The 16,169-nt window shown below is 48.8% G+C and overlaps 1 protein-coding gene across 4 annotated transcripts in view; it reads right to left on the bottom strand.

The window, feature by feature from the left end:
• Window positions 1-16,169, bottom strand: part of map9 (microtubule-associated protein 9) — a 528,899-nt gene that overhangs the window by 372,771 nt on the left and 139,959 nt on the right. For all 4 annotated transcript variants that reach the window (XM_086010251.1, XM_086010242.1, XM_086010257.1 and 1 more), the window contains one exon: window positions 2,006-2,338. In XM_086010251.1, coding sequence (XP_085866377.1) covers window positions 2,006-2,338 — 333 coding nt within the window. The remainder of the gene's footprint in view (window positions 1-2,005; window positions 2,339-16,169) is intronic.

The raw sequence follows: 16,169 nt of genomic DNA, 5'->3' as shown, positions 1-16,169 counted from the left end.
AGTATCCCCCTGCACTTTTTGTACTCCTCTAGGGCTTCCTCCGTCTTTAGCCTTTTGTATCTACCAAAAGCCCTCCTTTTTTTCCTAATCCATTCTCGTATATCCCCTGACATCCAAGGTTCCCTGTGGTTTTTGGAACCACCCTTGACCTTTACGGGAACATGTTGCCATTGTATGATCTCAATCTCCCTTCTGAAAGCCTCCCATTGCTCCGATGCGGATTTTCCTACAAGTAGCTGATCCCAGTCCATTTTGGCCAGATCCTGCCTTATCCTATTAAAATCGGCCTTCCCCCAATTTAGAACCTTTATTCTAAACCCATCCCTGTCCTTTTCCATGACCACCTTAAATCTTACCATATTATGGTCACTATCACCAAAGTGCTCACCTACTAGCACTTTTTCCACTTGGCCGGCCACATTCCCTAGAATTAGGTCCAGTACCGCCGCCTCTCTTGTAGGACTTTCTACATGCTGGCTCAAAAAGCTCTCCTGGATGCACTTTAAGAATTCTACACCCTCTGAGCCTTTCACACTCTGACTATCCCAGTTAATATTGGGTAAGTTGAAATCCCCCATTATTATTACCCTATTATTTGCACATTTCTCTGAGATTTGCCTACATATCTGTTCCTCTATCTCCCCCTGACTGTTTGGAGGCCTATAGTACATTCCCAGCAAAGTGCTTGCCCCCTTTTTGTTTTTAAGCTCCACCCATATGGCCTCATTAGAGGACCCTGCTAATATATCATCCCTCCTTACTGCAGTAATTGACTCCTTAATTAATATTGCGACACCCCCTCCTCTTATACCTCCCCCTCTGTCTCGCCTGAAGATTCTGTACCCCGGAATATTGAGCTGCCAATCTTGCCCTTCCCTCAACCATGTCTCCGTGATAGCAACAATATCATACTCCCATGTGTTTATCAACACCTTCAGTTCATCCACCTTATTTGCAAGACTCCTTGCATTAAAATAGATGCCATCCAGCCTTGCCCTTATATATTTGCCCTGTCTACCAAGCTGACTTGTTTTTTTCTCTATAATTGGCAGCACATCCCCCCCTATTTCAGCTCCCCTCTGTATCCCATCCCCCTGCCAAGTTAGTTTAAACCCCCCCCAACAGTGCTAGCAAACCTCCCCGCAAGGATATTTGTCCCGCTCTGGTTCAGGTGCAACCCGTCCGACTTGTACAAGTCCCACCTTTCCCAGAAGCAGGCCCAGTGATCCAGGAAAGTAAAACCCTCCCCCCTACACCAACTCTTTAGCCACGCATTCATCTGCTCTATCCTCCCATTCCTATACTTACTAGAACGTGGCACTGGGAGTAATCCAGAGATTACAACCTTTGAGGTCCTGCTCTTTAATCTGTTACCTAGCTCCCTAAATTCTTGATGCAGGACCTCATCCCTCTTTTTACCTATGTCGTTGGTACCAATGTGGACCACGACCACTGGCTGTTCACCCTCCCCCTCCAGAATGCCCTGCAGCCGCTCGGTGACATCCTTGACCCTGGCACCAGGGAGGCAACAAACCATCCTGGATTCACGTCTACGGCCACAGAAACGCCTATCTGTTCCCCTTACTATAGAATCCCCTACCACTATTGCTCTCCCACTCTTTTTCCCCCCTTCCTGGGCAGCAGGAGCACCCCCAGTGCCAGGAAGTTGGCTGCTGCTGCCTTCCCCTGGTGAGTCATCCCCCCCAACAGTATCCAAAGCGGTATACTTGTTTTTCTATTCTAGCAGTACTGTCACTAAAGTGAGGCCTGCTGTCAGTGGCACCACTGTAATATGAAGGGAGTCTTAGATAGTGTTTCAATTAACTATGGAACAATCCATACAACCATCAACTGCTACAAGGAAAATAACATATTTCTGATCATTTTCAATTGTGTAAATCGTAACTCAACTGGATAGTGAGACCATTATTCACCACACAAAATGTTTTCATGTCATAAAAAAAACACAAGTTAGGTGTATGTCACGAATGTAAAAATAAGATACCCGTAGATGGTACTCGTTTCATTCTGCGTTCTCTTGGTTGAGGGACAGGCATTTTTTCCTCCTCCCTACTGTCCTCATCTTCCCATCTGTCGTTCCTTGTGGATTTCAGGAAAGATGGTCGGCTCCATTGGCTATTCTCAAGACCGTCTTCTACTGTTTTTTCTGTGGTGTTCAGACTACCATCAACTTCAGCATCATCCTTCCTTCTATTCTTCACAAAGGAAACTCTTTTTGGTTTCTCATCATCATCCGAGAATGTAAAATTATTCACTGTGCGTTTCTTCTTCCCCGCTTTCCCAGTTTTCTTCGTGCTACGGAAATCCTTCATCAGCTCTGAAAAGCAGCAATATATCCATTGTAGATTAGATTTTAGACATTAGATTTTCTTATATTTTTGTAACATTCGTTCTTTTTTATGAGCATTAAAATGCATCTTGCCCCTATGATTCCATTTTAAAGCTCACCAAATTGTGGGTAACCTAATGACGAGACCATAATCCTCAAGATATGAGGCCTTGCAGGAAAACATTACATTAAAAAGGTAACTCTGAGGCACACTGCTGCCCAGGGGGTGAGGGTCAGAGAACTGGTGCTATGGTGTTATAGCCCTATCTCCAACCGATACTCGCATCTAGCTGATCTCTCACCTGTGTTAAAATTGCTGGCAGTGGAAGCAGAGCAAAAGCGTCAAATCCCAGGAGAGTTCAAAAGCAGCGGGAGCAGAGCGAGAGCGCCAAAACCCAGGAGAGTTCAAAAGCAGCGGGAGCAGAGCGAGAGCGCCAAAACCCAGGAGAGTTCAAAAGCAGCGGGAGCCGAGATACAAAGGTATAAAGGTGTAAAGAAGTAAAAAGTAATCGAAGTGTGACGTCAGCAGAAAGCAGGTAAGTGATTGGCTAGTGAGTATTACTCGATTTCTCGCTTTTTTTCCAAACTTGAGAGTTTAAATTTAAGTGCCTTGGTGTAGATTAAAAGATATGTGTTCCAAATTTAAAACCTAATTAATTAATTGAGGTGGGAGACCAGGCAATGTGTTCTTGTTGTTGCATGTGGGAGCTCGTGGACACCATCGAGGTCCAGGGCGATCACATCTGCAGCAAATGTTGGCTGCTCGAGGAACTTCGGCTCAGAGTTGATGAGCTGGAGTCCGAGCTTCAGACACTGCAACACATTAGGGAGGGGGAGCGTTACCTGGACACTGTTCCAGGAGGCAGTCACACCCACTAGAATAATTACTTCCAATTTGGTCTATGGTCAGGGACAGGAGGGTGTGACTGCAAGTGAGGCAGGTATTGGGATCCAGGAGGTAGTGGTGGAGGAGCCTCAGCCCTTGGCCTTGTCCAACAGTAACGAGATTCTTGTTCCCTGTGTGGATGAGGCCAGGGACTACAGGGAGGATGAGCAAACTGACCACAGCACCATGGTACAGGGAGCCATTCAAGTGGGGGGAGCAAAAAGAAATGTTGTAGTGATTGTGGACAGTATAGTGAGGGGGATAGATACTGTTCTCTGCAGCCAAGAGAGTGAGTCCCGAAGGCTGTGTTGCCTGCGGGCCACGGTTAAGGACATCTCCTTAAGAGAAACTTGGAGTGGGAGGGGGAAGATCCAGTTGTCATGGTCCACGTAGGTACCAATGACATAGGTAGGACAAAGAAAGAGGTTCTGCTGAGAGAGTATCAGCAGCTAGGGGCTAAATTAAAAAGCAGAACCACAAAGGTAATTATCTCTGGATTACTACCTGAGCCACGAGCGAATTTGCATTGGGTAAATAAGATCAGAGAAATGAACGAGTGGCTCAAAGACTGGTGTGGGAGAAATGGGTTTCACTTTGTGGGGCACAGGCACCAGTACTGGGATAAGAGGGAGCTGTTCCATTTGGATGGGCTTCACTTGAACCATGCTGGGGCTAGAGTCCTGGCAAATCAAATAACTAAGGCTGTAGAGAGGGCTTTAAACTAAATAGTGGGGGGGAGGATCCAGGTGAGCGGGAAAATAAAAAGTCAATGAGAAATGAGAAAGCAATAGAGCAGGCTAGAGATGGGGGAAATAATAACCAGAGTGTGACAGGAAGGGACAGAATGTTTAAAAGTAAGAGTGTAACAGAAAAAAAGGCCAAAACAAGGAAAAATAGTACAAAGACAAAGTTAAAAGCTCTATATCTGAATGCACGCAGCATTCGTAACAAGATAAATGAGTTGACGGCACAAATAGATACAAATGGGTATGATCTGATCGCCATTACAGAGACGTGGTTGCAAGGCGACCAGGGCTGGGAACTGAATATTCCAGGGTATATGATAATTCGGAAGGATAGAAAGAAAGGAAAGGGAGGTGGGGTGGCTTTGTTGGTAAAAGATGGGAACAGTGCAGTGGTGAGAAGTGATATTGGCTCAGAAGAGCAGGATGTAGAATTGGTTTGAGTGGAGATAAAAAAAAATAAAGGGAAAAAGTCTCTTGTGGGCGTAGTCTACGGGCCCCTGAACAGTAGCAATGCTGTTGGACAGAATATAAATCAACAAATAATGGAGGCCTGTAAAAAAGGTACTGTAATAATCATGGGTGATTTTAATCTCCATATTGATTGGACAAATCAAATTGGCCATGGTAGCCTGGAGGAGGAGTTCATAGAGCGCATCCAGGATGTTTACCTAGAACAGTATGTAATGGAACCAACCAGGGAGCAGGCTCTCTCGGATCTGGTACAGGAAACTCTTTTTTATCTGGCACCGATGGGACCGGCGTGGTGCCGGTTTATCAAAAAGTCCGGATTACAGAGAGGTATAGTAAAAGGTACGAGAGCTCCGTACACAGCAACAAATCCAGGCTTCCCTGTTGCTTAGCAACAGGTGCAGGAACCCCAGCCACAAGATCCCCGGTTACACAGCCACAGATCCAGGAACGGCCACTAATATGAAGGAAAAGTTACCTGAACCTACTCCTGAATTTTGCCGGTTAACAGAGATTTCCGGTTATTTAGGTGCCGGTAAATTGAGAGTTTCCTGTACTATGTAATGAGACAGAATTAATAAATGATCTCACAGTAAAGGATCCTAGAATCATAGAGATATACAGCACAGAAAGAGGCCACTCGGCCCATCGTGTCCGCGCTGGCCATCAGGCCCTGTCTATTCTAATCCCATTTTCCAGCACTTGGTCCGCAGCCTTGAATGCTATGACGTTTCAAGTGCTCATCTAAATGCTTCTTGAATGTTGAGGGATTCTGCCTCTACCACACTTTCAGGCAGTGAGTTCCAGATTCCAACCACCCTCTGGGTTAAAAAGTTTTTCCTCAAATCCCCTCTAAACCTCCAGCCCCTTACCTTGAAATTATGCCCCCTGGTTATTGACCCCTCTACAAAGGGGAAAAGTTCCTTTCTATCTACCCTATCTATGCCCCTCATAATTTTGTACACCTCAATCAGGTCCCCTCTCAGCCTTCTCTGCTCTAAGGAAAACAACCCCAGCCTGTGCAGTCTTTCTTCATAGCTGAAGTGCTTCAGCCCAGGTAACACCCTGGTGAATCTCCTCTGCACCCTCTCCAATGCAATCACATCCCTCCAATAGTGTGGCGACCAGAACGGCACACAGTATTCCAGATGTGGCCTAAATAATGTTTTGTACAGATCCATCATAACCTCCCTGCTCTTATATTCTATGCCTCGGCTAATGAAGGCAAGTATCCCATAAGCCTTTTTAACCAACTTATCGACATGCCCTGCTGCCTTCAGGGATCTATGTACATGCACACCAAGGTCCCTCTGATCCTCTGTCCTTCCTAGGGTCCTACCATTCATTGCGTATTCCCTTGCCTTGTTAGTCCTCCCAAAATGCATCACCTCACACTTTTCAGGGTTAAATTCCATTTGCCACTATTCTGCCCATCTAACCAACCCGTCTATATCATCCTGTAGCCTGAGGCTTCCCTCCTCGCTACTTACCACTCCACCAATTTTCGTGTCATCTGCGAACGTACTGATCCTACCTCCTACATTCATATCTAAATCATTAATGTACACTACAAACAGCAAAGGACCCAGCACCGATCCCTGCGGTACACCACTGGACACAGGCTTCCAGTCACAGAAAAAACCTTCGACCATCACTCTCTGCCTCCTGCCACCAAGCCACTTTTGGATCCAATGTGCCAAATTGCCCTGGATCCCATGGGCTCTTAACTTCTTGGTGTGGAGATGCCGGAGTTGGACTGGGGTGGACAAATGTAAGAAGTCACACGACACCAGGTTATAGTCCAACAGCTTTATTTGAAATCACAAGCTTTCGGAGCGCTGCTCTTTCTTCAGGTGAAGTGGAGAAATGCATAAAGACACAGCTTATATAGTCAGAGAATCATGTCAGATGTTTACAGGTAACCTTTCCAACTGCCATTTATCACACCTCGGCAGAGAGATAATCACAGCAGTCAAAGGGCTTTTGGCAGTTACAAAAGACTAAAGACGGAGGAAGCCCTAGAGGAGTATAAAAAGTGCAGGGGCATACTTAAAAAAGAAATTAGGAGGGCAAGGAGGGGCCATGAAATAACACTGGCGAGCAAAATAAAGGAAAATCCTAAGATGTTTTATAAGTATATTAAGGGCAAGAGGATAACCAGGGAAAGGGTAGGGCCCATTAGGGACCAAAGTGGCAATCTGTGTGTAGAGCCAGATGATGTAGGCGGGGTTTTAAATGAATTTTTTGCATCTGTGTTCACTATGGAGAAAGATGATGTAGACATAGAAATCGGGCAAGGGGACTGTGACATACTTGAACATATTAGCATCGAGAGGGAGGAGGTACTAGCGGTTTTAGCAGGCCAAAAAGTGGATAAATCCCCAGGCCCGGACGAGATGTATCCCAGGCTGTTGTGTGAGGCAAAGGAGGAGATTGCAGGGGCTCTGACACAAATTTTCAGAACCTCTCTGGCCACAGGGGATGTACCAGAGGACTGGAGAACAGCTAACGTAGTACCATTATTCAAGAAGGGTAGCAGGGATAAACCAGGGAATTACAGGCCAGTGAGCCTAACATCTGTGGTAGGGAAATTATTGGAAAAAATTCTGAGGGACAAAATTAGTCTCCACTTGGAGAGGCAAGGATTAATCGGGGATAGTCAGCATGGCTTTGTCAAGGGTAAATCATGTCTGACCAATCTGATTGAATTTTTCGAGGGGGTGACTAGGTGTGTGGATGAGGGAAATGCTGTGGATGTGGTTTACATGGATTTCAGTAAAGCTTTTGACAAAGTCCCGCATAGGAGAGTGGTCAAGAAGGTAAGAGCCCATGGGATCCAGGGTGCCTTGGCGCGTTGGATCCTAAACTGGCTGAGTGGCAGGAGGCAGAGGGTGATGGTCGAAGGTTGCTTTTGTGACTGGAAGCCTGTGTCCAGTGGGGTACCTCAGGGATCGGTGCTGGGACCCTGGCTGTTTGTGATCTACATAAATGATTTGGATGAGAATGTAAAAGGTATGATCAGTAAGTTTGCAGATGACACGAAAATTGGTGGGGTGGTAAATTGCGAGGAGGAAAGCCTCAGGCTACAGGACAATATAAACGGGTTGGTCAGATGGGCGGAAAAGTGGCAAATGGAATTTAACCCTGAAAAGTGCGAGGTGATGCATTTTGGACGGACAAATAAGGCAAGGGAATACACAATGAGTGGTAGGACCCTAGGAAGTACAGAGGGTCAGAGGGACCTTGGTGTACATGTACATAGATCCCTGAAGGCAGCGGAACAGGTAGATAAGGTGGTTAAAAAGGCATATGGGATACTTGCCTTCATTAGCCGAGGCATAGAATATAAGAGCAGGGAGGTTATGATGGAGCTGTACAAAACGCTGGTGAGGCCACAGCTGGAGTACTGTGTGCAGTTCTGGTCGCCTCACTATAGGAAGGATGTGATTGCTTTGGAGAGGGTGCAGAGAAGATTCACCAGGATGTTACCTGGGATGGAGCGCCTCAGCTATGAAGAAAGACTAAATAGGCTGGGGTTGTTTTCCTTGGAGCAAAGAAGGCTGAGGGGGGACCTGATTGAGGTGTACAAGATGATGAGGGGCATAGATAGGGTAGACAAAGAGGAACTTTTCCCCTTAGTAGGGGGGTCAATAACAAGGGGGCATAGATTCAAGGTAAGGGGCAGGAGGTTTGGAGGGGATTTGAGGAGGAACTTTTTCACCCAGAGGGTGGTTGGAATCTGGAACTCACTGCCTGAAAGGGTGGTAGAGGCAGGAGCCCTCATAACATTCAAGAAGCATTTGGATGAGCACTTGAAATGCCATTGCATACAAGGCTATGGACCAAATGCTGGAAAATGGGATTAGACTGGACAGGGATTGATGGTCGGCGCAGACACGATGGGCCGAAGGGCCTCTTTCTGTGCTGTATAACTCTATGACTCTATGACCCTGCACTTTCTGTACTCCTCTAAAGATTCTGGAGTATTTAGCCGTCGGCATCTGTCATACGCCTCCCTTTTTTTCTTTATCCTACCTCTAGGTTTGTTAGTCCCACCTTTTTCCTTTAAGGGCACATGTTTGGTCTGAACCCTCCAGATCTTGTCCTTGAATGCCTCCCACTGCTCTGACACTGATTTACCTTCAGTCCACTATGGCTAAATCCCCTCTGAGCTTAGCAAAATTTGCTTTTCCCCAATTTAGAATTTTTATTCCTGATCTATCCTTGTCCTTTTCCATAACTACCTTAAATGTAACAGAATTATGATCACGAGCACCAAAATGCTCCCCCACTGATACGCCATTTACCTGCAAGTCCAGAACCGCCCCCTCCCTTCTTGGGCTTGCTACATACTGGCTAAAAAAGTTCCCATGGATGCATTTTAGGAATTCCGCACCTTCTATACCCTTCACACTAATTTTATCCCAGTTAATATTGGGGTATTTGAAATCCCCTACTATTACTGCCCTATAGTTCTTTCACTTCTCAGAAATTTGTCTGCATATTTGTTCTTCTATCTCCCTCTCACTGTTTGGGGGTCTGTAGTATACTCCCAGCAGTGTGATCGCCCCTTTTTTGTTTTTCAATTCGACCCAAATGGCCTCGTTTCATGATCCCTCCGACATATCATCCCTCCTCACAGCTGTAATATTTTCTTTAATCAATACCATGACACCCCCCCCACTTTTTACCTCACTCTCTATCCCGTCTGAAAATCCTGTAAACAGGAATGTTGAGGTGCCATACCTGCCCCTCTTTCAGCTATAATATCATAGTCCCAAGTATCTACCTGTGCCCTCAGCTCATCTTCATAGAAACAAAATAAAAAAGGTGACTCAACCGTGGCTAACAAGGGAAATTAGGGATAGCATAAGATCCAAGGAGAGGACATATAATTTGGCCAGAAAAAGCAGCAAACTTGAGGATTGGGAGCAGTTTAGGATTCAGCAAAGGAGGACAAAGGGATTAATTAAGAGGGGGAAAATAGATTATGAGAGTAATCTTGCAGGGAACATAAAACTGACTGTAAAAGCTTCTATAAATATGTGAAGAGAAAAAGATTGGTGACGTCAAGTGTAGGTCCCTTGCAGTCAGAATCAGGGGAATTTATAATGGGGAACAAAGAAATGGGTACCAATTAAATACATACTTTGGTTCTGTCTTCACAAAGGAGGATACAAATAACCTCCCAGAGATGTCGGGGAACATAGGGTCTAATGAGAGGGAGGAATTGAACGAAATCAGTATTTGTAGGGAAATGGTGTTCGGGAAATTGACGGGATTGACAGCCGATAAATCCCCAGGGCCTGATAATCTACATCCTAGGGTACTTAAGAAAGTGGCCCTAGAAATAGTAGGTGCATTGCTGGTCATCTTCCAAAATTCTATAGACTCTGGAACAGTTCCCATGGATTGGTGGATAACTAATGTAACTCCATTATTTAGAAAAGATGGTAGAGAGAAAATGGGGAATTATAGACCGGTAAGTCTGACATCAGTAGTGGGAAAATGCTAGAGTCCATTATAAAAGATGTAATAGCAGAGCACTTGGAAAACAGTGACAGGATCAGACAAAGTCAACATGGATTTACAAAAGGTAAATCATGCTTGACTAATCTACTGGAATTTTTTGAGGATGTAACTGGTAGAATAAAGGCTTTCGATAAGGTCCCGCATAAAAGATTAGCGTGCAAAGTTAAAGCACACAGGATTGGGGGTAAGGTACTGTCTTGGATAGAGAACTGGTTGGCAGGCAGGAAGCAAAGAGTTGGAATAAACGGGTCTTTTTCCGAGTGGCAGGCAGTGACTAGTGGGGTACCGCAGGGATCGGCGCTAGGACCCCAGCTATTCACAATATATACTAATGATCCAGACGAGGGAATTAGATGTAATATCTCCAAGTTTGCAGATGACACAAAGCTGGGTGGGCGTGTGCGCTGTGAGGAGGATGCAGAGAAACTCCAGTATGATTTGGACAGGTTGGGTGATTGGGCAGATGCATGGCAAATGCAGTATAATGTGGATAAATGCGAGGTTATCCACTTCGGTGGCAAAAACAGGAAGACAGATTATTATCTGAATGGCAAGCGATTGGGAAAAAGGGAAGTGCAACGAGACCTGGGTGTCCTTGTGCACCAATCGCTGAAGGTAAGCATGCAGGTGCAGCAGGTGGTTTAGAAGGCAAATGGTATGTTGGCCTTCATAGCGAGAGGATTTGAGTACTGGAGCAAGGATGCCTTGCTACAGTTGTACAGGGCCTTGGTGAGACCACACCTTGAGTATTGTGTGCAGTTTTGGTCACCTTATCTGAGGAAGGATGTTCTTGCCATGGAGGGTGTGCAGCGAAGATTCACCAGACTGATACCTGGGATGGCAGGAATGACGTATGAGGAGAGATTGAGTCAATTAGGCTTATGTTCATTCGAGTTTAGAAGAATGAGAGGGGATCCCATTGAAACTTATAAAATTCTAACAGGACTAGACAGACTAGATGCAGGAAGGATGTTCCCAATGGAAGGGGAGTCCAGAATCAGGGGTCACAGTCTAAGGATAAGGGGTAAGCTATTTATGACTGAGATGAGGAGGAATGTCTTCACCCAGAGAGTGGTGAACCTGTGGAATTCTCTACCACAGAAGGCAGTTGAGGCCAATTCATTAAATATATTCAAGAAGGAGTTAGATATATTTCTTAAAGCTAAAGGGATCAAGGGATATGGGGAGAAAGCAGGGACAGTGTACTGAATTTGGATGATCAGCCATGATCTCATTAAATGGCGGAACAGGCTCGAGGTGCCGAATGGCCTACTCCTGCTCCTATCTTCTATGTTTCTATGTTTGTTCGCTTTACTCCTTGCATTGACGTATATACCATTTAGTACAGGCAAACCTCCTTGTTGACCACTATCTAGCCCTTGATTCCTCTGTCCTTCCAATTTACTTTCTATGTTTTTGTTTTCCAATTCTTCTTCCCTCCCTATTGACTCTATACTTAGGCTCCCATCCCCCTGCCAAGCTAGTTTAAACCCTCCCCAACAGCACTAGCAAACCCTCCCGCGAGGATATTGGTCCCGTGCTCGTTGCGGTGCAACCCGTCTGGCTTGTAGACGTCGCACCTCCCCCAGAAACGGTTCCAATTCCTCAGGAATCTAAAGCCCTCCCTCCTACACCATCTCTCCAGCCACGCATTCATCTGCTCTACCTTCCTATTTCTGTACTCACTAGCACATGGTAGTGGTAGTGGTAGTAATCCGGAGATTACTACCTTTGAGGTCTTGCTTTTTAACCACTTTCCTAGCTCCCTAAACTCTGCCTGCAGGACCTCATCCCTCTTCCTACCTATGTCGTTGGTACCAATATGGACCACGACCTCTGGCTATTCACCCTCCGCCCTCAGAATGCCCTGCAGCCGTTCAGTGACATCCTTGACCCTTGAACCAGGGAGGCAACATACCATCCTGGAGGGACGTCTGTGGCCGCAAAAACGCCTGTCTGCTCCCCTGTAATGAAATCTGTTTGTCTTGATCCTGTATTCGTTTTGCACTCATGAATATTACCCTCCCCCACTGTGTATAGTTTCACTTCCTCTTTCCCGACTAACCTGGGAGGTTCCAGGTCTTGGCTCTTGGCTCCGCCCCTGACTTCTCTTACATAAAGATCCCAGGATCTGTATGACTCATTCCTGTGAACCAGTCGGCGTGTTGAGATGTTAGCTCTGATCTTAGTGATTAAAAGCCAACTTGTTTAAGTCTATAACTTCTAGTTTTGTGGTTATTGAAGGCCCATCAATTTTAATCACTAAAGAATACTAGGATGGATCGACTCCATAAACCAGAGCGCCTGGACTTGGATCCACATTCTGCTGAAGCATCAAATCAATTTGGACACTGGCTCAAATACTTCGAACTCCTCGCGGGGGCCTCATCCGCTAGCGAGGTAGATAAACTGAGTCTACTGACTACTCGCGTAAGTCATCGGATTTATTCGTTCATCCGGGACGCCACCTCATACACGGAGGCCATCACTATCCTGAAGGCCCAATACCAGAGGCCGGTAAATGAAGTGTACGCCAGGCATCTGCTGGCTACACGCAGGCAGCGACCAGAGGAATCAATGGACGATTTCTTACAGGGCCTAAAGGACCTGGTCCGGGACTGTAACTGCAAGGCCGTGACGGCCAACGCGTACTCTGACGAATTGGTCCGCGATTCCTTCATCACGGGCCTCAAATCGAATTATATCCGGCAGAGACTGCTGGAGAAGGAGGTCCTGGACTTAAAAAAGGCAGTGGCCACTGCGCGTTCACTGGACGTGGCCCAGAAAAACTCTGACTCTTATTCGTCCGGCCATGCGGCCCTCACCACCTCGTGCGCGCCGAGGGGGCCGCCATCTTGGAATCAGCCATCTTCCCCATCCAGGTCTCAGACCAGCTCTACGCCGCCGGAGTCCCCACACAGAAGTTCACCCAGGAGTCCTACTACAGCGGCAATGTCTCGAGGCCCGAAATGCTACTTCTGCGGCCAGGCCAAGCACCCCAGACAACGATGCCCAGCGAAGGACGCTGCATGCTTCAAATGTAAGAAAAAGGGGCACTTTAGCAAAGTCTGCAGGGGGAATCCGATTTCCAACTCCGTCACCGCCTCGTGCGTGCCGTGCGGGCCGCCATCTTGGGATCCGCCATCTTTTCCCGACTCAACGGTCGCCCAGGGCTCAACAGTGGGTTCGATCACGGTGGATCAATCCAGGCCGCACCCGTTGACAAAATCCATGATGGACATACAGGTAAACGGGAATTTAACGAAATGTTTAATTGACTGTGGGAGTACCGAGAGTTTTATCCACCCTAGCCTGGTACGGCGGCACTCATTAACGGTAACCCCTACACGGAGCAGAATTGCTATGGCTGCTAAGCCCCACACTTCGGACATTTTGGGCTACTGTGTGGTAACACTGACTGTAAAAGGCACGGACTACAAGGATTTTAAACTCCTCGTGATGCCAGAACTCTGTGTTAATGTAATCTTGGGCCTGGACTTCCAGTGCCACCACGAAAGTGTCACGCTAGCATATGGCGGGTCCCAGCCGCCACTCACAGTCTGTGGCCTATCAACCTTAAAAATCAGCCCGCCCTCTTTATTCGTTAATCTCGCTCCGAACTGTAGGCCCATAGCGACCAAAAGTAGACGGTACAGTCTGGAAGACAGACACTTTATCAAGGCGGAAGTGGACAGACTCCTGCAGGAAGGCATTATTGAATGCAGTACCAGCCCGTGGCGTGCCCAAGTAGTCATAGTTAAAAATAGCGAAAAGAAACGGATGGTAATTGACTACAGCCAGACTGTTAATATTTATACCCAGCTGGACGCCTACCCTTTACCCCGCATATCAGAAATGGTCAACCAGATTGCGCAATACCGAGTCTTCTCGACTATCGACCTCAAATCCGCGTATCAGCAGCTCCCCATTAGAACGGAGGACCGCCCATACACTGCCTTCGAGGCGAACGGGCGCCTCTACCATTTTCTCAGAGTGCCCTTCGGAGTAACAAATGGGGTCTCAGTCTTCCAACGTGAGATGGACCGCATGGTTGACGAGAATAAACTACAAGCTACCTACCCCTATCTGGACAATGTCACTATCTGCGGGCACAACCAGCAAGACCACGATCTAAATCTTGCGAGATTTTTAAAAACTGCCCTAAAGCTGAATCTAACCTACAACGAAGACAAATGTGTCTTCAACACAACCCGTCTCTGTATCCTCGGCTGTGTGGTGGAAGATGGGGTAATTGGACCAGACCCTGACCGATTACGCCCCCTAAAGGAACTGCCCCTGCCACACAATCCCAAAGCTTTAAAAAGGTGCCTGGGATTTTTTTCGTATTATGCCCAACTAGCTGAAGTGCCCGGCGGTGCCGAGGCTTTTTCGAGGGCATGTTGTTGTTGGAAGAGAGAGAGAGAGCGACTGGGGGGTAGAGAGAGAGCGACTGGGGGGAAGAGAGAGAGAGACTGGGGGGAAGAGAGAGAGCGCGGGTGGGGGGAAGAGAGGGCGGGTGGGGGGAAGGGAGGGCGGGGGGGAAGGGAGGGCGGGGGGGAAGGAGGGGGGGAAGGGGGAAGGAGGGGGGGAGAAGGGGGCGAAGGGGGGGAGGGCGGAGGGGGGAGGGGAGGGCGGAAGGGGGGGAGGGGAGGGGGGAAGGGAGGGAGGGAGGAGAGGGGAAGGGGGGAGGGAGGGCCCCCCCGAGGGTCGCGGCCCCCCCGAGGGTCGTGGCCCCCCCGAGGGTCGCTGCCCCCGCAGAGGGTCGCGCCCCCCCCGAGGGTCGCGCCCCCCCCGAGGCGAAGACCACCGATTGCGGCTGTGTGAGACGGCCGGCAGGCCCGGTTGCCAGGGTAACCCTTGACGCTCAGCAAGCCCTGCCCCCCGGCCGAGCCAGAGAGAGACGCCGTGTCTCAGCTCCTGCTGCGCGCGCACCCTTTAGTAAGGTAGCGGCGCTGGACTGAGGCCCGCCCCTCCAGCCTTCGAGTGGGGCCGGGAGATGCCTACCTCGGCCGTGGGTGCGGAGGAGAAGCCGAGGCTTCGAGGCCTACCTGGAAAAACGGGGAAAGGTAGGAAAATTAATGAGATTAGATAAGTTAATTTGTTTCTAAATCATTTTTTTTAAAACAATATGTGTTTTAAAAGCAACGTTTTTTTTAAAGACGCAGAAAGCGGGAAAAAGGAAAAGTTTGGAATCAAGATGGCGGCGACTCACCTCGGTTCAGAACGATAAGGCCCGCCCACACACGCACCGATTGGCCCGGCCGCACGCGGCAGCAAGCCGCCGTACGATTGGTCGACCTCGCGGTCACTCTGTCGCTAATGAGCGGATAATGAGATGCTAATGAGCGGAATGTTGAAGGTTTTTGGGATACCGCGGGCGCGATTTTAGCCCGGCCGAAACGTAAATACGCTTAAAATCGTCTCGGAAGCGTAAGCTTTCTTTGGAGGTAACGCGCGCGTAGGTACGCCCTGTAACTTTCGAGCGCATAGCCCGCCAGACGCACACGCGATGACAGACAGAATGACAGACAGAAGTATCGACCGATTTATATATATACTAGCTGAAGTGCCCGGCGGTGCCGAGGCTTTTTCGAGGGCATGTTGTTGTTGGAAGAGAGAGAGAGAGCGACTGGGGGGAAGAGAGAGAGCGACTGGGGGGAAGAGAGAGAGCGACTGGGGGGAAGACAGAGAGCGAGTGGGGGGAAGACAGAGAGCGAGTGGGGGGAAGAGAGAGAGCGACTGGGGGAAGAGAGAGAGCGACTGGGGGGAAGAGAGGGAGGGGAGGGGGAGGGGAGGGGGGAGGGGAGGTGGGGGAGAGGGGGAGGGAGGGGAGGGGGAGGGGAGGGAGGGGGGAGGGAGGAGGGGAGGGGGAGGGGAATGGAGGGCGGGGGGGAGGGCGGGGAAGGGGGGGAGGGGGAGGGCAGGGAAGGGAGGGCGGGGGGGAGGGGAGGGGGGGGAGGAAGGGAGGGAGGGGGGGAAGGGAGGGCAGGGGGAGGGGAATGGAGGGCGGGGGGGGAGGGGAGGGAGGGGAAGGGAGAACGGGCGGAGGGGAGGGAGGGGGTGAAGGGGGAGGGGGAGGGCGGGGAAAAGGGAGGGGGGAGGGCGGGGGGGAAGGGAGGGCGGGGGGGAGGGAAGGGAGGGAGGGGGCGCCCCCCCCGATGGTCACCCCCCCCGAGGGCCGCCCCCC

This window comes from Somniosus microcephalus, chromosome 2 (assembly GCF_052327205.1).
Source record: "Somniosus microcephalus isolate GS21.2 chromosome 2, FLI_Smic_1.0, whole genome shotgun sequence".
Taxonomy (NCBI): Eukaryota; Metazoa; Chordata; class Chondrichthyes; order Squaliformes; family Somniosidae; genus Somniosus; species Somniosus microcephalus.
Note: the sequence above shows the minus strand (reverse complement) of the source record. Positions and strands in the feature narration are given on the sequence as shown.